The sequence below is a fragment of the Sminthopsis crassicaudata genome, chromosome 2, assembly GCF_048593235.1.
Source record: "Sminthopsis crassicaudata isolate SCR6 chromosome 2, ASM4859323v1, whole genome shotgun sequence".
In the NCBI taxonomy this organism is placed as follows: domain Eukaryota; kingdom Metazoa; phylum Chordata; class Mammalia; order Dasyuromorphia; family Dasyuridae; genus Sminthopsis; species Sminthopsis crassicaudata.
Genome location: NC_133618.1, coordinates 54,825,723 through 54,850,069, shown reverse-complemented (window position 1 = coordinate 54,850,069; position 24,347 = coordinate 54,825,723). Strand labels below are relative to the sequence as shown.

The following is a 24,347-nucleotide window of genomic DNA, read 5'->3' as shown; positions in this document are numbered from 1 at the left end:
AATCATCGTCTCTCTGCAGATGATTGGCAGATTTATTCATCCAGTCCAAATATTTCTTCTAATTCCCATCTCTCATTTCCACCTCTCTATTGGACATCTTGAACTATTTATCTCATAGACATCTCAACTCACCATATCCAAAACTGAATTCATTATGGTTCCCCCTAAAGTCTCTCTACTTCCAACTTTTGCTGTTTTGTTGAGGGAACCACTGTACTTCCAATCACCCCAGGCTTGCAACCATGGGGTCATGCTTGGCTCCTCACTTGTACTCAACCCCACATTCAGTCTATTGGTAAGTTTTGTTTCTCCCTTCATAATATCTCTTGCATAGTCCCCTTGTCTTTATTTACCTAGCCACTCCTTGGTGCAGACCTGATCACCTCACACGTGGATTGCTGCAATAGTATTCTGATTGATCTCCCTGCATTAAATCTAGATCCTTTTCTACTTAGCTGCCAAAGTGAAGATGTCACTCATTCCCAACCTGATAAATTTTATTGTGGCTCTCTATTACTTCCATGGTTAAATATCAAATACTCTGGCTTTTAAAGGTCTTTACAGCCTGTTCCCTTTCTAGATTTCCAGTCTTCTCACATTTTATTCCTTTCTATTTATTATATATCGGAATATGTCAGATATAAATATCTATATATTATATATCAGCCTTTCTTGCTGTTCCTCAGACATGATAATCCATATCCCAACTTGATGTCTTTCAAGCCTGGAATACTCTCCCTCTAAACTCTGCCTCCTGACTTTTCTGGCTTCCTGTAAGACTTATCTCAAATCCCATTTTATAAAAATTGGGATTCTCTGATCCCTAATATTACTACTTTCCTCTGATATTATCTCTAATTTATAAATACATATATGTATGTGTGTATATATATGTATATAAATTATGTATATGTATATATACATATATCTGTATACACACACACATATATATATACAAGGAGACATACACAAAAACATTGTGCAAGTATAAACAAAGCTTGCCAACAAATCTTTGTGTATACAAACATATCTATATCTGTATATATATACATATGTGTGTACATATACATATAGCTTTTTGCTTGTTGTCTCCTCCATTAAAATATGAGTTGCTAGAGAATGAAGACCATTATTTTTTCCTTTCTTTATAGCTCCAGCATTTAATATGACCCCCAGCACATAGTAAATGCTTAACAAATGCTTCTTGACTGACTGACAGTGAATGAACAATTCAGGGAAATATGGGAAGATTTCTATGGACTGCTGCACTATGAGGTAAATAAAACTTAGAAATGATATCCCAAGAATATAACAATGCAAGTGAAAAGAAAACAAAACTGGGAGATTTTTAATTAAAATTACTAAGTTTGAGGGTGGTGCAGTGGATAGAGCATCAGCCCTGGAGTTCAAATCTGGTCTCAGACACTTAACACAGCCTAGCTGTGTGACCCTGGGAAAGTCACTTAACCCCAATTGCCTCAGGGAAAAAAATGATTAAGTTTGGACATGGACAGGGTTAAAAATGCATCTCCTTTTTGTTGAAGAAATGGGGAGACTATAGGTTTGGAACATTGCAAAAGCTGTTAGATGTAGTTGATATATTGGTTGGTTTTGCTAAACTGACATATTTCCATTTTTCTTCCTCTTTTATGAGGAATGGTTCACTGGAGAAGGAAGGAAAGGAGAGATAGATGTGGAAATTGAATGTGATAAAACATCAAAAAATAAGAAAAATTACTGTGTCTTGGTCCTTGAGATGGATAAATTGCTACAAGATAGAGGGCCTCCCCCACTCTAACACCTTAGAAGATTTGGTAGAGGTAACAGGGAGCTCCTGAGAACAGATGGAGCAGTTCCAGTGGCTTGCTCAGGAGCTCTGCTCTGCGGATAGTTGGCTTAGGTCCTATGAAGCCATACAAACAAAGTACCTTGTTCAAGACTCATGAGCCCGATTCCCTGTGGTATGGATTGGTAGGTCTGCTTCATGTCCTGTCAGTGCCATCTCTACTGCGGGCACACAAATACCCCTGGGCCTGAGTGTCCCATAGACAGAGGTGACCGTGGGTTTCCAGCTCTGTCACCTACTGTTGGTGGATCTAAGTTGCTTGACCTTTCCAAGGTCCCTGTTTGCTCATCTCTAAAATGAGGAGTTTGGACTCGATGGTCTCCAAGGGCCCCATAAGCTGAGGTCTTGCTTCACTGATGTTTTGTATTCTTTAGACTTGGCAGCAGCTTCCACTTGGTCTCAATTCTGCTCAGACATTTCCTCCTTTTGTTAATATAGGCCAATCACTTAATCTCTCTGTGCCTTAATTTTCTCATTTATAAAATGGGAATAATAATGCTTTTCTCACTGGACTGTTAAAGAGAATTAAAGGAGATATTATACATAAAAGTTCTTCTCTAATTTTAATTTCTTTCCATAGCAATTAAAGAGAGCTATTCTAATAGCCTTGAACCTACTCTCCTAAGAATATGTTTAAAGGGTGGGAGACTTTTCCTGGCTGGGGATTTGCTTCCGATGTTAATAGTGTTCTACATTATTGGCAAAGAGGGCCAGCGTGTTAGGCTGTACTGTGCATGATTATCTTGAGGCAAAATGAACTGGCTGAAGGGCACACGGTGATAGGCCAGAACGTCTCTGGCCTTCGGGTCTAGCCTTCCTGCCATAAGCTGACTGTGCTCTAAACATGGCCCTTTCTTCCGATTGGCGTTCCCCCTCACTTTCTGGAACCTTTTATGCTAGAAACGTTTCTCATTTAGCTTTGCTAGTTGGCTCTTCTAAGCCTGTCATATCACAGGGAGAAACTGGACAAATGCACTTAAGCTAGCCCCCTTCCCTGTCTAGAGGATCCTTGGCTCTCGTCATCATCCCTGCTGGAATGATGATGGATCCAGGGGCTCCATCCATCCAACGTGGGAGGAATGATGCTGTCTTGATATGCTCCATCTCAAGGGGCCTCCTGTCACAGCCTTTAAAGGCCATCTCTTCTGTAGCTCCCATGATATCTCTGGTTGTGTCTCTTGGATGCCTCACTTCTGCTTTGGAGGCAACGGCTGCCCAGTTTGGGAGGTGACTCTTTCTCTTGCCCTCTTCTCTTCCCTGTCACTCTCTTCCCTACTTCCTCATGAAGAGGATCCATCCTTGGATGTCTTAAGTCAAGCATATGTATATAAAAATGCATTCAATAAAGGCCAGTGTTTAATCAGCATTAAATAGCTTTTCTACTTCTTTTATGAGGTCCCCTTGAAGTCTCAGAGAGGGTGCAATGGATTGGAATGGTAAGGCAGCAGATCATAAGGGGTGAATGGAGAGAGCATGAGGGAAGGGCCCAGAGACATAAAAGACCAGTTTATAGAATTTGTAATTTCTTGCTGCCACGACCGAACACTCTAATTATTATCTGGTCCTGAAGGGCCCTACTTTAAAGACTAGAAAAGAATGCTCTGTAATTAGTGCCCCAAAGTCAGTGGTAATGGAGAAATGCTCAAACACTATCTTATTCTATTAATTCCTTTAGCAACTCTTTTTCCTAGATGATCTAAAGATCATAGGAATTTAGTGCTGGAAAGTTCTTTACAGAACATCTAATCCAATTCTCTCATTTTACAAAGGGAGAAACTCTAGCCTAGGGGGACAAAGTTATTTGTTCAAGGTTGGGGGCCAAGGTGATTTTAAAATTGAAATTTTCTGACTTTGGTCCACCTCCGTGGTTGGTAGGATAAATAGTATAAGAAATTATTTTCCTGTAGAAACCAGAGTCTAGTCTCTGGGTCAAAATAATGCAGATTTTTTTTTTTTAGGGGGAGAAGGGAGAAGTCCAATTTATTGAGAATTGTCTATATTTTGTAGTTTATTTTTTCAACTAATTCTCACCAGAATCTGGAAGAATCCTTCTAGGATACTGGGAGTATTCCACTAGGGCAGCCCCATGTGCCTCAGAGTCAAGTCAGGGGCTATTTGCTGAACTCCTCAGAACCAGGCCAGGGAGACACAGAAGCCTTGTTGGTTCAGGAAGTTAGTTTTTAATTTTCCAAATTGTGTTCCTCTCTATGCACACCCGTAGGCGATGGAAGAGGCTTGAGGGGCTGAGCTCAGCTTGGCTCTTTGCTGCCTTGGTTACAGTTATGGAAGCAAAACAAGGGATCTCTATTTCCCATCCCTCCCTTTTTCCCTCCCTCCCACCAAAAACTCCATCCTGGACTCATTACTTGAAAATCTCTCCAAGTGTGAACTTTGAGACAAACAGAAGCCATTCATTGCTAGTTATCAATTCCTATGGAAAAATAAAAAACCCTGCTTTGCTCCATATACTCTTGCTCTTCTTTTTGTCTCCAAATACATCCTGTGTTTTCCCACCTCCCTGCCTTTGCCTATGCTGTTTCTTCAGTTGAGAATAACCTTCCTTCCTTCCCTTCACTTCATCCCCTTCCATTCTTTATTTTTTTTCTTGAGGCAATTGGGGTTAAGTGACTTGCCCAAGGTCACACAGGCAGGACATGTTAAGTGTCTGAAACCAGCTTTGAACTCAGATCCTCCTGACTTCAGGGCTGGTGCTCTATCCACTACACCACCTAGTTGCACCCCCATCCATTTTTAAAACCTAACTCACTTCCTCCTCCAAAAAGCACCCCCTAACTTCCCCTGATGGTTAATCAGCTTAATCTTTGAATTTCATGTTTTTAATGCCATTCCATGTATAATGCATTTTGTAATGATTTTTTTTCTTATTCCACTGTTGGACTGTAAATATTAGGAGGACAGGGGCTCATATAAACTTTGTATCTTTTCCATCATCTGCCACTGGCCTCTTTAAAATTCTCATTGGAGAGATGATTCAGGTCTTTTCCAATAGAAAGAGCCATCTGCTCCCAGAGAGAGAACTGTGGGAACTGAGTGTGGATCACAACATAGCATTCTCACTCTTTTTGTTGCTGTTTACTTGCTTTTTTTTTCTTTCTCGTTTTTTTCCATTTTTGATATTATTTTTCTTGTGCAGCATTACAATTGTGGAAATGTGTATAGAAGAACTGCACATGTTTAACATATACTGGATTCCTTGCTGACTAAGGAAGGGTTGGGGAGAAGGGAGAGAAAACATTTGGAACACAAGGTTTTGCAAGGGTGAATGCTGAAAATTATCTATGTATATATTTTGAAAAAAACTTGATTAAAAAATAAGATAAAATTCTCATTGGAACAGGAAGAGCTCCTGGATAAGGACAGCCCCTCTCTCAATGCAGCTAGCACTTTCTCTCCAAATCTTCTTAGCTGTCCAGGACAGACCTCATGCAGCCGTTATGTATCACAGGGAGGGAGGGCTCTGCTCTTCCTGATTTCTAGCTTAGCTCGCTCTCTGGGTCCCATGCTGAGGATTCTCCCATTGCACACTGTAAGTAAGGCTTAATAATGTTGGCAGAATGGAAATGACACTTCTCTTTACTATTAGGTATGCTAACAATAGCTGATATTTCTATAACACCTTAAGGTTTATAAAATTTGTTCTGTACATCTGTTGTTTGTCCTTGTTCTCAAGAGGACCATGATGTTGGGAGATGATGCTATGACATGCAAGTGAAGCGGATTTAAGGGAGGAAGGCTAGGCAAGGTCACCTGCCTCATTTCCCCCTCCAGAACCCTCTGGGATATAGGTCAGGACAACTGGAGATGGCCCGGGATGCAATGGGAGACTTTATTATTAATATATTATATATGACAATATATAATATATTAACATCATAATATTAATTATTATTAAGGCCTTATTAAGTTAAAGTTTTCAACAAGTGTGTTTGACTGAGACCACTCCCATTGAGTGTTACCTATGACTAGGTAACAATTAAGGCAAAGAATCTCCTCTTTATCCAAGTCCAAAAAAATCTAAATCAATCAATCAGTCAATCTGGGAAGGGAAGTTTTTTCGTCTCTTACACCTCTGAACCCTCCTGAGATATCTTGGGGTTTAGTGGTTTCTTTTTTAAGGACCAGGCCTTAAACCAGAGCCAATCTGATTCTCCCTGGCTACCAACAGGCCCTGGGCCCATTTGACCATTGTCATTGTTTGGGTCCTGATTGACTCAGATTGAATTCTGCACAATAATCCTGAGAGCTGGGAAATAGTTCAGAGACATGAGGAGCTTCCAAAGAGGAAACATACTATACTGCATTTGTTTTGAAATATAGTCTTAGTGCTTGGAGCCCTAGAGCTAAGTGACCTACCTAAGTTCATGCAGCTACTATGTGTCAAAGGCACATTATTATTATTACATAATAGCTACTTCTTGTTACAAATATTTATAATCCCCATTTTACAGATGAGTAAACTGAAACTCATGGAAGTTTATAACTTATCCAAGGTGACAACTTGGAATCAAGCATACCTGAGTTCAAATCCTGCCTCAGAGGCTACTTAGCTATATGACCCTCTATCTCAGTTTTCTTATCTTTAAAATGCAGATAAAAAAATAAAAAATGAAAGAAAAGTAAAACGGGGATAATAATAGTTATTTTTGCCTGGAGAGACTTACATGAACTGATGCTGAGTGAAATGAGCAGGACCAGGAGATCAGTGTATATTTCAACAACAATACTCTATGATGATCAATTCTGATGGATGTGGCCATCTTCAACAATGAGATGAAGCAAATCAGTTCCAATAGAGCAGGAATGAACTGAACCAGCTACACTCAGTGAAAGAACTATGGGAGAAGACTATGAACCACTACATTGAATTCCCAATCCCTTTAATTTTGTCTGCCTGCATTTTTTATTTCCTTCACAGGAAATAACTGTCTGGACATGTATACATATATTGTATTTAACTTATACTTTAACATATGTAACATGTATTGGTCAACCTGCCATGGGGGCGGGGAGGGGAAGGAGGGGAAAAATTGGAACAAAAGGCTTGGCAATGGTCAGTGTTGTAAAATTACCCATGCATATATCTGGTAAATAAAAAGCTATAATAATAAAAATAATTAAAAAGTTACTTTTATTTATTTATTCACCCACTCATTGTTTGTTTGTTTGTATGTTTATTTATGTATAAGTTAAAGGGGACTTCATTCAGCATGTCCCAAAGTTTTAATTCATTAAAGTAGCACTAAAATTTTGGGGACACCCTGTATGGCTCTTTTTGCATAAAATTTTTATAGCATCCTATGGGGTTTCAGGAGACCTGGGGATCATAAGTTACCCAAAGAACAGAAGAGATTCTGCCTTCTCCCTGATCCCAGGTCCTTCTGCTCTCTCTATCCAGGGCCCCCGAGCCAGCACTCTCTGGGAGCAACTTGGGGAAAGGTCTAAGTGAGGATGTCTGGGAGATTATAAGCGATAAAATATGCATGTGGAAAGCTTGCCTGCCCTTCCTGCCTTCAGCCTGTGGCAGGACCACGTAGCCACTCCCATCACTTATCCTTTATCCCAGGGGCTGAGGGCTTTAAAGGAATCCTGGCAAAGATTTGAAGAGCTTCTCTTCCCTCCCCCACTCCACGCAGGCCTTCCTGTTCCCTTCCCTTCCACACTGATGCCCTGGGTCATCTCCAGTGGTCCTGATCTATCTCTGGTCCGGACCCAAATAGTTCTGGAGGACAAAGTGAGGCCGGTGACCTTGTGCAGCCCCCTCCCCCCAAATCTGATTCACTGGCATGTCATGGCATCCCTTCCTGATGGACAACAGTAATGACTGTGGCCACAGGGATTGTGCCTCCTCTCGGTCCTTACATTTCTGAGTGTTAAAATGAGAGCCTCTGCAGGTCAGGAAGTCTGGGGAGGAGGTGAGAGATGGCCTCTTTTTTCATCATAATGAAAGTAATGGCTCATGCAAAAAAAAATGGTACTTTAGGGTTTATAAAACACTTTACATCCGTCATTTCCTTTGATCCTCCCAACAAATAGCAGCTCTAGTGCAGGAAGAAGTCTTAACTTCTCTCACTAAGCCCAGAGAAACAGCTGCAAGGTACTCAGCTGGCAGATGAGAAAGGTATGACTCAAGCTTAGGTTTTCTGACAGCCTACAGCTCTAACTACGGGTCCATATTATCATGTGTCATTATTCCTGAATATCTTCCACTTCTATTTTAATTCATTCCCTTTCTAAAGAGCTGAAAGTCACATGACCTGAATCTCAGGACTTCCCACCTAGGAAATCAACAGCATCTTGAGACTTTGATGTTGTCGAAATAATAGTAGCATCCTTCCTCACAATTCAGTGAGAGGACAGCTACATAGCAAGCTCTTTGTAAGCAGAGAGGATAGGAATATAATTTGCCCCTGATTTTGAGCTTTAGTTTGGAGCTGGGAGTTATATAATGGAAGGAAAGTTCTCATTCCATACTCAGATCTAGAAAGTTGACCATGCTACTTCCCTACTCAACAACTTCCTGATTATCTTTAGGATTAAACATGAACTCCTCCATTTGACATTTAAAGCCCTTCTCTGCCTGGTCCCAACCTACCTTTCAAGTCTTTTACACATCACTTCCCTCTGTGCATTTTTACAATTCAGCTAATTTGGCTTTCTCCCTCTTCCTTTAATCTACCTCTGAGCAATCTCTGCACTAGGGGACCCCCCATACCCAGAATGAATGCCTTCACTTCTCATAGAGTGACTCATTTCCTTTGTGATTCAGCTCAAAAGCCCCCTTCTCCATAAAGTTAGATTCTGCATCCATCCAACTTCCAGAGCACCCCCTCTTCAAATCCTTGTGTGCACCCCTTTGGATAGAGCATGGGCTTGGAATCAAGACTCATCCTCCTTAGTTCAAACACTCAGACACTTACTAGCTGTGTGACCGTGGGCAGGTCACTTTACCCAGTTTGCCTCAGTTTCCTTATTTGTCAAATGAGCTGGGGAGGAAAAACCACTCTAATATCTTTTCCAGGAAAATCCCCAATGGGGTCTTGGAAAATCACCTACTCCTAAACAGCCATCCCCACCTCTCCACAACCATCACCAATTTGCACAAGCCTTTATAGGTACATATGGCCTCCTTAGACAGAGGTTACAGAAAACTTTCACTCCAGTACCTAGCATTGCATCTAAGAGTAATTTATAAAGGCTTTAAGGTTTGTGAAATGCTCATCCTATCCACACAACAACTCTGGGAGATAAGTACTATCCTCATCTCCATTTTACAGGTGAGAAATTGAAGCAGTCATAGGTGAAAAGATTTAACAGGTCACAGAACCAGAAAGGGTCTGAGGCTAGATTTGAATTCATCTCATTCTGACTCCAGATTCAAGCTCCACTCATTGAGGCACCCAATTACTTTAACACTAGTCCTTTGAGTATGGGAATATGCTTAGAAGAGTTGTACATGTTTAATCTATATCAGATTACTTGGGGAGGAAAGGTGGGAGAGAGAAAAAAAATTGGAAAACAAAATTTTGTAAAGGTGAATGTTGAAAACTACCTTTGCATGTATTTGGAAAAATAAAACACCATTAAAAAAAGACTAGATTCTTAATAAAGTTTGTTTGCTTTGTTATGAAAAAAAATTCTTTGTAAATCTTAAAGTACAATAGAAATTAGAATTATTACTGTCACCATTTCCTACCATATATACTCTAATGCAGTGGTCCTCAAACTTTTTAAATAGGGGCCAGTTCCCTGTCCCTCAGACTGTGGAGGGCCGGACTATAGTAAAAACAAAAACTCACACTCTGTCTCAGCCCCTCAGCCCATTTGCCATAACCCTGCGGGTGCATAAACGACCTCAATGGGCCTTATCTGGCCGGGGGCGGAGTTTGAGAACCCCTGCTCTAATGGATCCATTTCTTGGAAGAATTTTGTACAACTTCCTTCTCTCCCTGGACACTGGGTTTTCAATCAGCCTTGACTGGATATCTAAATCTACCTGTCAGTTCCATGAAGGAAGTTGGAGTGTAATATGTATGTTAGATGGTCAGTGGATGGATAGAACACCAGCCCTGAAGTCAGGAGGACCTGAGTTCAAATGCAGCCTCAGACACTTAACACTTCCTACTGTGTGACCCTGGGCAAGTCACTTAACCCCAATTTCCAGAGCAAAAAAAAAAAAAAAAGTAATATGTATGCAGCTCATTTGGGGATTAAGAGGAAAGTCCACAAAATCACACACACCATCAAAGATTTATAGCCCACTTCTTCCCAAAGAGCCCATGACCTCCTCCCTTATGACTTTGGACAATAAAGTAAAAGCATCTTTAATTGGTAAAGTGGACCCCTTCCCTTACCCTGCTTCCCCCTGTCACATAACCTGGAAGAGGTAACTAAGGGATGACCCTAACTGTGGCTGCCCATTTCTCCCAGAGTGAAGAAGCAGGGAATGGGGGGCGTGCAAAGTCGGGGAGTCTGCACTGGGCACAGGAAATTTACACTCAAGATCACTGGAAACAGCCTCAAAACATTTCGTCATCGCTCAGGCTTTTGCTGAGCCCGCTGCATCTCTGGGCCCCAACCCAACAGCCTCCGTGAATTTTTGCCACCAAGAAACAAGAGGCGTGTCCAGGCCTTACCTTTCAAACAGGATAACTTAAGTCCCATATTTTCATTCTTTTAGCCTGGAGCAGGCTTCTGCTTTACTGCTCCTGTGAGGAGAGAAGCCGTTGGGGAAAGTCAGAAAGGGCAACAATTTAGGCCAAGCCACTATAGTTTTGTATTAGAAGAAACATGTGTTTCTTGCTCCCCATTGGTACAGATCCAAATTGGTGCACAACAGGAAATTGTGGTTAAAAAAAAAAAAATGCCACCATGAGAAACCACCGAGTGATGTCACAGTGCCTGTGACTACATCTGCCTTTAGTTTCCTTAAAGGGAGTGTGTGTGTGAGTGTGTGTAAGTGTATGTGTTTGTGAGGGTGTAAGTGTATGTGAGTGTGTGATTGTGTGTTTGTGAGTGTGTGTTTGTATTATTGTGTAAGTGTGTGTGTGTATGTGTGAGTGTGTTGTTTGTGAGTGTGTGTGTTTGAGTGTGTGTGTGTGTGTGTGTGTGTGTGTGTGTGTGTGTGTGTGTGTGTGTGTGCGCTCGCACAGGGGTATCCAAGCTAAACAGGCCATCGAGCTACTTTCCACAAGTTTGGGCTGCCCGTTAATGTGCAGTGGAGGGCGCTCCCTGGGCAGATGAATCTAACTCTGGTGCTCTGGATCCCAGGCTTTTTGAGTCTGAATGTCCCTTTTCTGATGACCAAAAATTCCTCAGATATCCAGTTATTCTATTGGTTTGCACTGATTGAAAAAACTACGTAATGGTAAAAAGCAACTCTGAACTGAGTAGTGTTTTTAAATGAACGTTCACTGGATTATTATTAACAATAATACCATCTACATGAAGTTTTTACCAGCAAAGTCCTTGCAGCTATCAAATAGTTTCCACTTCAGAGACTGATGTAATTTCATCCATTTAAATCATATTAAAAGGAGGAAGCTCCCTAAGGACCCAAGGAGTGTCCGTTTTTTGATGTCAAAAAATTTTCTCGGGTTCCCAGTTATTCTATTGATATATACTGACTGAGAAACAACGTAATGGTGAAAAGCAACTCAGAACTGAGTAATGTTTTTTAAATGAACACTCACTGTATTATTAATAATAACAGCAATGATGCCATCGACACAAAGTTTTTACCAGCAAAGTCCTTGGTACTGTCAAATGGCTCAACTTCGGGAAACTGATAGAATTTCATCTATTTAAATTATATTAAAGAGGGGAAACCCCTAAGGACCATGGGAGTTTCCCATTTGCCTTGCAGCTGAAACTTTTCACATATGTTGTTTCTCCCGCTAGAATGTGAGCTCCTTGAGGGCAAGGCCTGGCTTACTTTTTACTTATATGCCCAAATATTTAGTACAATGCTTTGTGTACAATTTTATAAATGTTTCATTCATTCATCTTGCCAATGACATCCTTAGTTTAAACCTGAAGACTGGTGGAGCAGAGAGAGTAATGCCTTTGGTGTCAGAGGATCTGAGTTCGATTCTCTTCATTGTCATTTACTAGCTGTGTGAACCCGGGTCTATCACTTAACCTCAGTTTCCCAAAATTACAATTGGAAAATTATAGATGATTTTTTAAGATCTCTTCCAGCTCTACATTTACGATTCTATTGTCTTGAGGAATTCATGGTTGGCAAGTATAGAATCCTGCTCAATATCATTATATATCCTTCCAATACTCTCTAGGTGACCCTTAAGTTTTATGAATGAGAAATGTTATCTAGTCAGGGAGGGGAAACAAGCATTTATTAAGTATCTGCCCTATTCCAGGCCCAGTGCTGAGGAATTGAATCTCACTTTATCCTTGCAATAACCCAATGAGATAGATGCTATTAGTATTTCCATTTTGTAGGTAAAAAAAAATTGAGGCAGCTATAGGTTAAATGGCTAGTCCAGAGTCACACACCTAAAGGACTAATTGTCTTCCTGGAGATTGGGGATAAGTGAGCATCTGAGACTTATGTCTGCCTGAGTCCAGGCCCCATACTCTATCCACTTAGCCACCTAGCTCTGTTTGCTTACTTATTATATCACACTGAATATTTTTTGGAACTAGCTGAAGATCAAAATGACCGTGCTTTTGGGCTTTTGGATTTTTGGATTCTTTTACAAGTCCCCCATTGGTCCAAGCCACAATAATCCCTCCTCTAAGAGAGAGCAAGGACTTTGGATGAGGGAGTCAGTGCTTTTCCACTAGAGAGCAGAGAGGAAGTCACTGGTCCAGGATTGGTCTGAAGGGAACCTTCACAGAAACTGGAGCACAAGGGCATCTTTCAGGGGAACCCATTCTGCTGGGACCATGCATCTCGAGGAGAGAATGAAAGAGAAAATTTTAGTGACAATTAGTGGATTCTCCTGTGGTTCTACTGCTTATCAGTTGTGTGACTGTGGATTAGACAAAGTAGTTTTGCTTATTTTGGCCTCCTCTTCCTCATCTGTAATGTGGAGATCATAATTCTTATACTATTTCCCTTGCAGCAGAGGATCAATTAGGAATATACACACATGTATATGACATATATTTAAACATATGAATAAATATGTATATATATGTGTGTATATGTGTACACACAGAGATGTGGGTATTACATACTGAGAGCAAATACTTATAATCTCTGCTCCTGGAAAGGTTGATCACTTGAGCTTGAGAAATTCTGCAATGGGCTCAGCCCAAGAAGAGATTACACTTTCTTGAAAAAAGGGGTTCCTAAGGAGGGATGAACTGCATGAACCGGACTAGATCAGAAATGAAGTAGAGCAAACCCCCTATGCCTATTAGAAAGGGGAGCAAGCCCCTGAATGTCTGTGATGTTTTTAGCCAGGGGGGATGTGGGGCAGGGCTTCTTAAACTGTTTCCACTCATGACCTCTTTTCACCCAAGAAATGTTTATGCAATCCCAAGTATATAGTTAATAGGTACACAGATTAAACATTTACTGATAATAAATCATAATTTCTCAACCCTCACATTCAGTTATGAAACCCTATATGGGGTCATGACTCACAATTTAAGAAGCTTTGAAATAGGGAGAACATGGCTCAAAGGAAGCAAATATATAAGGAAAAGATGAAGAAACCGAATAAATGAGCGAATAAATAGAAAAATATATAAAGGGGAAAAGAAAGCATGAATTTAAATAGCACTTATTATGTTCCAGGCACTCTGTTACAGACTTTTTACAAATATTATCTTATTTGATAAAGAACCCTGTAATACTAAAGACTGCTCTTTGAATGTATATTGTTTAGGGGCATAGGATAGTGGAATGCAAGATTTGGGAACCAGGAACAGATTTGGATTCGGCTTCTAACTTTGACCCTTAATGGCTGTTTTTAACAGTTACCTTGCCCACTCCAGATCATTGCTGATTCTGCTGGGAAGTGAGAATTACAATAACTGTATACTCTCACTTCCCAGGGTTCTTGGGAGGAAAATGCTTACCAAGCTTTAGAAGTGCTAGTGAAAAGTGAGATATGATTAAGCTCTATTAGTCATTTGCACCTCAGGGGAGTGGATTTATCAGGGTTTTTCTGAGAATAAACAGATTTTGATAAGAAGGAAGGCGGATGGAGAAAAATGGTAGGGTTGTTTGGCGTAGGTCTCTTACTTTGTATTTGCCCTCCAAAGAAAGCCTGGAGATATGACTGAAAGGGAAAACTAGATGTCTTGATCCCACAATTTAATGTTCTATCAGCTCTCCCTATTTTTTTACCCCCAACTCTTTAGGCTCAGAGTTACGGGGTGAAAAAGCTCCTGGCCAAATTTATCTCCATTTTCCTTGAGTGAAAAACATTGATCCCTTAAAAAAAAAAAGTCTCAAACTAATGTTATAGATGTTGGATCACTGGGAGAATTACCATAAGGGATCCAAACATCCATGTCTATCAAGCACTGCCATTTGATATTAGTATGTATGCATGTAGTATGATATTAAAATATGTAGAAGAACATTCTTTTATCTTAAAAGGGATAGATTCTTTTAGATAAAGCAGAGAAAAAGGTCTTTGAAATCAACTTTGAAAAGATTCTGTAGGGCTGAAGAAAAGGAAATAATTGCCCCATCTAATCTTTACAAGGCTGGGAGGCACTCTAATTTGCCTTTCTACACCAGCTTTTTGTCACTTGGGGTCCTCTCAAACATTTTTTAATTTTCCAGTTTCTAAGTGACAAAGTGGAAAAGCCATGTCTTTGGAAAACTCAGGAAATGGATGGAGAGAAAAATGGGGCAGTGGTACCCCAGGGGAACCACGGTTGGAGGTCATATTTCATCTGTAATAGGGAGAAGCCCTGGAAGAGATTCTGATTAGGGGAGGCTGACAGGACCATGAATCAAGTCAGAGGTCGAAAACACAAGAGAGAAACAGATTAGGGCCACAATGGTCTCAGCTGTCACCATAGGATGGGGACAGAGCTTCAAAAGGAAATCCAGTTTTGCTCCTATGCACAGCAGCCGGGCTGCTCTCTGTGCCATTGAAGTAGAAACCACCAGTTAAGAGACAGCAGAGTGCAAATGCAGCCAAGAATGGAAAACCATTCATTCCTATTGGCCATCGATCTTTGTCTTCCATCACTGTATCATCTCCAGACCTGGACCATGGGGAGAATTATGTCATACTCTGAACCTAACTTTATCATCCAAACATTCCTTGTTTTCCCAGACACCTGGGTTCCACTTAATTCTTGAGTTCCTATCCCAAGCTTGGGGAAAGAACATTATTCCATCAATTATTCTCTGAAGCCATATGGAAGAGGCCTACAGTTCATTTGTTGTTAATCAGCATTCAAGCTCAAGCTAAAGAGGATCAGGGAAGCATCAGGGGAGAAGTTAACCGTGTTCTGGAAGAGGCTTATGGAAAAGGCTCCCACATACTCAGCTTACATCACAGGAGGTGGTCCTGGGTCCCATTAGAGAAGCCACTTCCACCTTGACAGAAAGCCAAGCTGTCTAATACACTCTACAGCTGTCATAAATATTTGAAGAATCCCAATGTGGAAGGACTAGAGTCTTCCTTGAAAAGTTGTTTGCAAAGAGAAATTTCACAGACTGAATCTCAAACCCTCCATTGGCACATAGCTTCTTTTGCCATTGGCTTAGAAACTGAAGGTGTATTCCCCATGAGATTTTCAATTGCAAACTCTTGGGTCAGAACAGAGTGGAAACAAAATCCCCCTTTGTGTTGTACTGGGTGCCCTAGAGTCCAGATGTGTTCCAGATGCTTTACACTCTTGAACAAGTAGTCTCAAAAAAAAAAGCTGTACAGTAGCTTTAATATAAATTTAAATGTTAAAAAGCCACCAAGTCAGGCAGACTAGCAGAAAATGGCAGAAGTGAGACTGAAGTCAACTGTGTGGCAGCTATTTATAGCTATCCAGGGTAGGAGGGTAGTCTGTTACTCAAGTGATTTTGTTAACCAGACTTCTGGTGTTAGTAATCAGGGAAGCCAAATCATCACCGACAAGACCGGGGACAGGAAGGAGTAGAACATCAAGGGGTCAGGTAAATGCTAAACACATGTTTTCGGTTTATACTTTTGCAAATTGGGAGTTTCAGTATACCCAACTTGATTACTCATAAAAATAATAGCTAGCATTCAAGGTTTACAAAGCACTTTATGTTAGTCCATACCAACAACCCTGTAAGATAGGAGCTGTTATTATCCCCCATGAGGAAATGTGGAAATGAAAAATGGTGAATGATTTGTGGGTCCCATTCAGCTGGTAAGTCCTGAAGATACATTCAAATCAGGCCTTTTAGACTCCAGGCACAGAGTGCATTATAACAATAATGCTTCAGTTTCTAAAGTGCGTCCAGATTTCCAAGATCCTAATTTTTGTTTTAAGGATGAGGAAACTGAGGCTTCCAGAGACTTCAGGTCCTAACCTTATTACAGTCTCAAGAGTTCCCTCTCTTTGGAGATTCTGTAAACTCTGCAGTGTCAGCCAGCTGCTAAATGCCAGAACCAAGTATCAAATCCCGCCTCTGACTCTGGTACCAAGCTTATCCCGCAAAGTAGAGCAAAAATTTACATTCACAGATTGCTTTCAGGTTTGTAAAGTGCAATAGGGGTTAAGTGACTTGCCCAGGGTCACACAGCTAGGAAGTATTAAGTGTCTGAGGCCAAATTTGAACTCGGGCCCTCCTGAATTCAGAGCTGGTGCTTTATCCACTGCATCACCTAGCTACCCCATAAAGTACTTTGTTGTTACAATTAACCATAGAATATTTAGACTGGAAGAACCTTTAGTTGGAGATTTGTTGAGCAGAAGGGAATGTAATAAGGTGGCTTAAAAAAAAGTATCATATTCATAGATTTTTGCTTGGTAGATAGTGGGTTCTAGCTCTAGCAGACCTTCAAAGAGTCATAATATTCAAATAAATAAAAAAGGATCCCATTGGACCCCAAGTTGACTTGGAAGACCAAAAATTAACAATCTATGTTGTATTGTTTTTGTATTTATTTTGTCAAAACAGTTGCTAATTACATTTTAATTGATCGTGCATTTGGGAGTTTAGAGAGCTGCATTGATCCTTCAAATTGTAAAATCACCCAGTGCAAACCTTCCACCCCCCAATTTAGTGGAGGAAACTGAGGCACATAGAAAGAAGTGACTTGCTTAAAGCTGGATTAACAACAACGAGGAATTGAAATCAGGCCATTCCACTTCTGCTTTGCTCCTGGGACCTCAGCTGCCTCACCTGTTAAATGAGATTGTGCCAGATGGTCTCTAAAGCCCATTCCAGCTCTGTGCTCAATAGTTCTCACTCATTCTGCTGTAGTACGAGTTGATTTTCCAGTAGTGGAGATGAATGGTTACCCAGAATCCATGGCTGGTCTGATGATGGCTACCTTCACGGTTAGGATTTCAGACTGTGGCCTCTGAAGCAGAGCCCATGCAGGGCCCAATCTGCCCCATGAAGTCCAACTAATAAGGCTAATGAATGATAGCTTGTTCTACATAAAGGCTCAGGAAGGCAGCTTAACCTCATGGGATAAATACTGTACCTGATGAAATCTAACCTCTGCCCTGTACGCTGTGACACAGAGCCCCATCTCTTAAGAAAGCTCAGTCTTCCATTTTGTAAAATGAAGGGTTGTTAGCTTTTTGTGTATCCTAAGCCCTTTGGCACCCAGGGAAAATCTATGGATTCTAACAATATTTTCTAGATGTACAAAATAAAATACATAGGATTACAAAGAAGCTCAACCATAGTGAAATATAGCTATCAAAAAGAAAAAAATGGATTTCAGATAAAGAACCTTCTGTTCTTAGATGGTACAATAGATGGAGAATAAATTTGGAATCAGGAAGACTAGAATTTGAACTCTGGATCAGACATTCCCTCCCTAGCAATGAGCCCATGATCAAGTCACTCCTCCGTAGAATGGGAAGAATCCTATCCCCCACCTCCCAGCATGGCTGTGGGATTACCTAAGTAAATACACTCTATACTATCATGATGGTTGTGATTGTTGTTCTCCTGGATTTGCTTTCTCTAAATTACCTTCCAGATCCAGCATTCTAGGATTCTGTGACTAATGTTATTCACAAGCAAAGGCCATCTTGATGCTCCAATCATATTCTGGGAGGAGGAAACCCATTTGAGCTGTTACTCCTGTTTATAAAACAACAGGTGATCACACTGCAACCCAGGCCCTGAGATGGGAGGGAGGCCAAGCTGGAGAGCCAAAAGGACCTAAGAAAAATCTCAGGTCGATTGGCTGCTAGAAGAGGGAAATTTGGCAACCTGCACCGCTGAGTTTCCTACAAAATGTCCCTTTCATAGCGAGCTGGAAGTCTCAGAGGGGCTTGAGCACCAGTTTCTTAACTGTTTACATCATGGCTCCTAACAGTTGAGGCTAATGTATTTTGGCTTTTTAAATCCCCCTAATACTGCAGGGATTTCAGAGAAGCCTGCTTTCTGTGGAAGGGGCAGACAATTTACGTAATTTCAGGACCCTATCTTCTCTCTGAGGAGAGGTGCAAATGGCCAGCTTGGTCCTCCACAATAGTTGTGTCTATGAGCAGCTCCAAATAAAAATACAACTTAGAAATGCTAATTGCTAGTGACTTTATATCATCTTCCTATATAAGAATCACAGGCCTACCGGCCCAGAGTAATAGGGATAAAAGAGGCTTTCCAGGCTATACTCCAGGACCCAGACAGAGAAATAAATATTAGGTAGAGCTAGGAAACAAACAAAATTAAGATCCAATTCTGACAATCTCAAGCAGGCAGTCATTTCTCACTATCTATTGGCATTCAGATGCTGATTTCACAGATATATTGGGTTCACTTCCATGGTAAAAGCCACATTTAAAGGCATCAGTGAATGTCAGAACTAGGAGGGGGTCTTAGCATATGAAATGTCACAGCAAGGAGGGATGTTGGAATAAATAATGTTAGCACTGGAAGAGCATTCAGAGGTCATTGCATGGAAACATTTCATTTTCAAAAAAAACCAAAAAACAAAAACGAAATTGAGGCTCAGAGAGGGAAACAAATAAAGGGCAGAGACAAGAGTAGAGTCCAAACCTTTGGGCTTCTATTTCCTGCCAGTTCGACTAAACGCTTCCTATATTAGAATGAATTCAGATGGCGGCTCTGACTTTACCTCCTCCTCTCCTTTTGAAAAGAGCTTCATTAAGGAGTGACAAAAACAGAGAGAGAGAGAGAGAGAGAGAGAGAGAGAGAGAGAGAGAGAGAGAGAGAGAGAGAGAGAGAGAGAGAGAGGAAGAGAGAGAGAGAGAGAGAGAGAGAGAGAGAGAGAGACAGAGACAGAGGCAGAGAGAGACAGAGATAAAGAGAGACAGAGATAAAGAGAGAGAGAGAGAGAGAGAGAGAGAGAGAGAGAGAGAGAGAGGAAGAGAGAGAGACAGAGAGAGAGAGAGACAGAGAGAAAGAGAGAGAGACAGAGACAGAGGCAGAGAGAGACAGAGATAAAGAGAGAGAGAGAGAGAGAGAGAGAGAGAGAGAGAGAGAGAGAGAGAGAGAGAGAGAGAGAGAGAGAGAGAGAGAAAGTCATGGCTGACAACCATCTTGGGCTCTGTGGAAAATGTACAACTTCCTCTTGTAATAAAGTCAGAAGTGATGGCCTGTTCTAAAGTTGGGTCTTCCTATGCCTCATGCACTAACGCCCTCATGCAAGTGGGCATCTTTCAACCCAGATCTTGCAAAACTTTGGAGGGGACCGGAAAGTGTCCAGGTCAATGATTCACCATTTCCTTACATGCCATGCTCCTCTTTTAGCAGATTTTTCAGGGTGGTAACTCAGAAACTAAGTGTGTAACAGGAAACCAAAGAAAAGTTCCTTGTCACTCCCAGCCCTATGGGAGACTTCTGCCACTTCTCATCTATATGGTGATACCAGATGATGACTTTCCAAATTCAATCCTTCAAGTAAGGATCAAGAGATCTGGGTTTGAGTATTAGCTCTGCCAGGAACCTGAAAGGTGCATCATTTCTCTTTGGGCCTTACTTTCCATCTCTAGGAATGAAAGGGAATGGCAAGGATTGATTTTTGAAGTCCCCTCCTATGATTCTGATTTATTTCTTTCCAATATCCATGAGAGAGAAGTTCTCATCCTCCAGATACAATATAAACCACTCTTCCCTCTCAGAATGCACTTGTCCTCACGGAAAACATTAGAACAAAGTTTCATATAACATATTTAATATGCCAGCGGGCATGTGGGAATACACTGGCTAAGAGATCAGATTAGACTGGATGGACTTTCAACTTCCATGGAATCAGCAAGGAGGATTAAGGCTTTCCAAAAATACATTGTATCATTTCCTACCTTCCCTCACAAAAAGTATGTGGGTCTAAGGGATGCTGCCAGTGGTCTTGTACTGTAGAAGTGTCTAGTTTTCCATGATAAGTGAATTTAACTTTCTGAACTGTGGATAAAGTCGAAGGCTGAACTGAAGGCAACCATGACGAGAACTAGGCAAGTGATTTAATCTCAATGAGCCTCAGTTTACTCATCTGTAAAAGGAAGCAGCTAGAGAGCCATGCCTGAAATTAGGATAACTCATCTTCCTGAGTTCTAATCTGGCCTCATATACTTCCTAGTTACCCTGGGTAAGTCACTTAACCCCATTTGCCTCAGTTTCCTCAACTGTAAAATGAGCTGGAGAAAAACAGCAAACCATTCCAGTATCTCTGTCAAGAAAATCCCCAATGGGGCTGTGAAGAGTCAGACACAATTGAATGGAGCTCAGAATAATTGTGGGACCTACCTCAGGGATGTGAGGGAAGAATTCTGCAGATCTTAAAGCATCATCAAAATGAGGATTGCAGTGAGATAGAATCCGGGCTTCGACCACTAACTAGGTGTGCTGCTTTGGATGGGATACTTTCCCCCTAGGAGTCTCCATTTTAAATCCAGCCTCAGACCCTTACTAGCTGGACTTAATCTCTGTGCCTGTTTCCTTGACCATAAAAAAGGATAAATTGAGATAATAAAGTGGTTGGCACAGCTTGTGGTATATAGTAGGTGCTATGTAAATGCTTATTTCCTTCCCCTCCTCCCTTCAATATCCCCATCTGTCAGATGATGATGAAACAGGGTTAGATGGTGTTTTGAGATCCTTTCTAATCTTTCACATTCTTCGGTGAGTCCTACTAGGAGAGACTTTAGAAATCACCTAGTCCAAACTCTTTATCTTACAAATTGATAAACTGAGACCACAGGAGGTTAAAGCACTCTTCCAATCAAGAGGTGGGTGGTAGAACGAGGGAAAACAGGATTTGAATCCAGACCTGACTCCCTAACCAATGTTTTTAATTCTAGGTCCCTGTATTTTATATTTCAGCTTTTCCTCCAAGTTCCAGCAGTCTTATTTACTGAAAAGAAGGAATCAAAAACATTATTTAAAAAAAAAATCAGATTCCTGAGAAGACTTTGTAACTTGGAGATGGGGAAAAGGAAGTGGGGCATGACATAACAGATCAGCACTGGAAGGCTCCTTAATAATTCAATTCAATAATTCAACAAGCATTGATTAGACACCTACTACATGCAGGAGCCAGCAATCTAGCCAAAAATGAAAAGCCTCCTTTCAAGGACATTACAATCACAGCCTTAGAACATAAAAGATGAAAGATTAGCACTAGAACAGGCCTTGGACCGGAGTCCTTGAGAAACCCAGAGCTTCCTTTTTTCCCTGAAGTTCAAACGGACAGAAAAACTTGGTGGAGTTCGGAGTAAGTTAGTCCTTGAATCCGCTCGGATTGCGCCGGGAGACTACCCCCCCCCCAAGATGAGGGGCACCCTACACTGGAAAAGCCCACGTTAAGGGCGAATGCCGCCTCCCCGCCCCATCCCTCTCCCTCTCTCGTCTGAGCTCGGGGGAAACGTCTCATCGCCAGTGCCTCCTGCCCAGAAAGCTGCCCGTGCTTGGTCCAGCCTGATCGCCGGCAGATAGAGGCGGCCTCGGGGTGAGCCAACGTACCGCCCATTGCGGGCCGAGGCGGGCCGGGAGGACCGGCTAACTTAGAGAACGTCCTGCTAGGGGACGGAGTGGGAAGTTGTAGGCTTCTCCAGCTCCGGCTGTGCAACGGCCCACGCGTGGGCTCCTCGCTCTGGACCTCGCGGCTCCCCACTTCCTCCCCGGGTTACTCGCTTCAGGCTGAGGGTTTGCTGCCGAATCCCGGAGCCTGGGACGCCTAGGAGAGCGCTTGGAGATCCAGGGGCTCCCAGGAGCCTGGACTTGGCGGAGCAGGTAGAGAAATGCCCCCTCGGCCGCTGGATCGTGCGCGCTAATTTGAGGGGGAGCTACAGAGATGCTGATTCTAGAATATAGTGCGCGCAAGTGTGTGTGTGAGTGAGTGTGTGTGTGTGTGTGTGTGTGAGTGTGTGTGTGTGTGTGTGTGTGTGTGTGTGTGTGTGTGTGTGTGTGTGTGAGTATGCGCCCTGTGGTGGGGAGGGGGCGGCCGGGGACCGAGTAGGGGGGACGGACAGCCTTGGGGGTCAGTAGCTTGGTGGGGAGATACGGTTCCCCCGAAGTCAGCCGCCCTCCCGGGGGATGCTGGGGAGAGAAACTCACCGCCTCCAGGGTGTGCCCGCCTCCGGGGTTGCCCGCTCCGGGCCCCGCCGCCCCCAGCTGCAGCCCCGCTCCAGCGGCCCCGAGCACTTCGTTGCTGACCGAATCAGCTCGGCTCATCGCTCCAGGTCCGAAGGGGGTTGGGGGGCGGGCGGTGGTAGCGCAGCTCCGGGGCTCCCCGGCCCGGCTCGGCGCAGCCCAGCCCAGCCCAGCCCTGCCCTGCACAGCCCGGCCCGGCTCAACAGCGGCGGCGGCCGCGGGGCCACCGAGGGAAAGCAGCGGCGGCGGCGGCTGCAGCGCGGAGCCCCAGCGCCTGGCGAGCCCGGGGAGGGGTGGACCCGAGTGATTTGCATGTTTCCCTCTGGTCCCACCTTCCTGATTCACCTATAAATCACTGCTGACATCAGGCCCGGGACGGCGGGAGCCTCTCGGGCGCCGCCAGCCCAACCCAGTCCAGCCCAGCCCCTCCGGACCGACCCTCGCCCCAGCCCGTCCTCGCCCTGCCTCGAGAGCTCCTCCTCGGACGGGCCTGGGAGGAGTCCTGCTGGCGGGCTCGGGAAAGGGACCGCTCCCCTTCCTCAGCTCCCCTCTTCTCCACCTCTGCCTTTCTTCGCCAAGCCTGCTCCCTCGGGGGAAGGCGCAAGCCCAGTTCCTCACACTGCCCCCTTTAACCGAGAGTTGGGGACTGGACTTGGCAACGCCACGTGCAGGGAGCCAAAAGTTCTTCGGAACCTCGTGATTGGGGTGGGCCAGAGCAGGGACCGTTAAGAAGCTTGGGAGAGCAGGAGGCACCCGGAGACACAGGCTTTTGAGCAAGGAGGGACTTGAAGGGAATGGAATCGTGTCATCTTTTCTCCAAAAAAGAAAGGGAGCTCCAGAGAGACTGTCACTCACTCAGGGCTATGAAGCAATTACCCAGGGAAATGAGAAACCTGGCGATATTATCAAACCTCTTTTCAAATCCCCGTCTCCTTTTGGAAATCAGAGAGAGGAGTGGAAGGGACCTCAGAGGCCAAGTAGCCCCTTTTACAGTTGTGGAAACAGGTCCAGAGAAATCAAATGACTTACCTAAGAGCACACAGCTAATAAAGTAGTACCCTGAGACAGGATTCTCACCCAGGTCTCCCTGGCTCCCGCAGCGACACTCAGTCTCCCTCACTGAGCTACCTCTTATGAAAGAAACGGCTTCAGAAAGCTTAAGTGATTTATTTGCCCAAGGTCACAGGGGAAGTGGGGAGTAAGTGGCCAAGTCAGGATTTTGGGCATACGTCCTCTGCCTTTAGATTCAGTCCTCTTTGGGAGGGTGCCAAGAAAATGCTTGTAAAAACCCTTACGAAGTGCTATGGAAACATAAGTTGTTGCTATCTTAGTAATGAGATAGCCAGAGCTGGGATGTGAATCGTGTCCTTTGGAGGCCCAATCCAAGTGCTTTGTGGGTTATCAGAGGAGGTGGCCATTTTCCAGGAAACCTGTCCCAGAAGGACCACCCCCTTCCTCCTGGATCACATTGAGGTTCGCTGGTTGGGGAAGCGGAGAGGGGTGAAAGCTTTGAGGCTTCCTTGGGAGTTTTAATAAGGATAGTATTGATTCACATTAGAGAGGCAGCAGGCTGTTTGCATTGTAGTGGATATTTGAATCAGTAGATGTGCGTTCAAACTCTGACACCAGAGCTGCCTTATTGTTGTTATTCTGTCCTTTCAGTCCCTCCAATTTTTCTCGACCTCATTTGATGTTTTTTTGGGGCAAAGAAACTGGAATGGTTTGCCATTTCTTTCTCCAGCCCATTTTTGCAGGTGAGGAAACTAAGCATTAAGTGACTTGTTC

General features: G+C 43.0%; 1 protein-coding gene across 1 annotated transcript in view; it reads right to left on the bottom strand.

Moving 5' to 3' along the window:
* C2H16orf74 (chromosome 2 C16orf74 homolog) overlaps positions 1 to 22,835 on the bottom strand; it is a 66,329-nt gene extending 43,494 nt beyond the window's left edge. The window contains exons 1-2 of the mRNA XM_074286299.1: positions 22,527 to 22,835; positions 10,501 to 10,572 (exon numbers count right to left, since the gene is read on the bottom strand). Coding sequence (XP_074142400.1) covers positions 10,501 to 10,528 — 28 coding nt within the window. The 5' untranslated portion in view covers positions 10,529 to 10,572; positions 22,527 to 22,835. The remainder of the gene's footprint in view (positions 1 to 10,500; positions 10,573 to 22,526) is intronic.
* Positions 22,836 to 24,347: the final 1,512 nt, after the last annotated feature.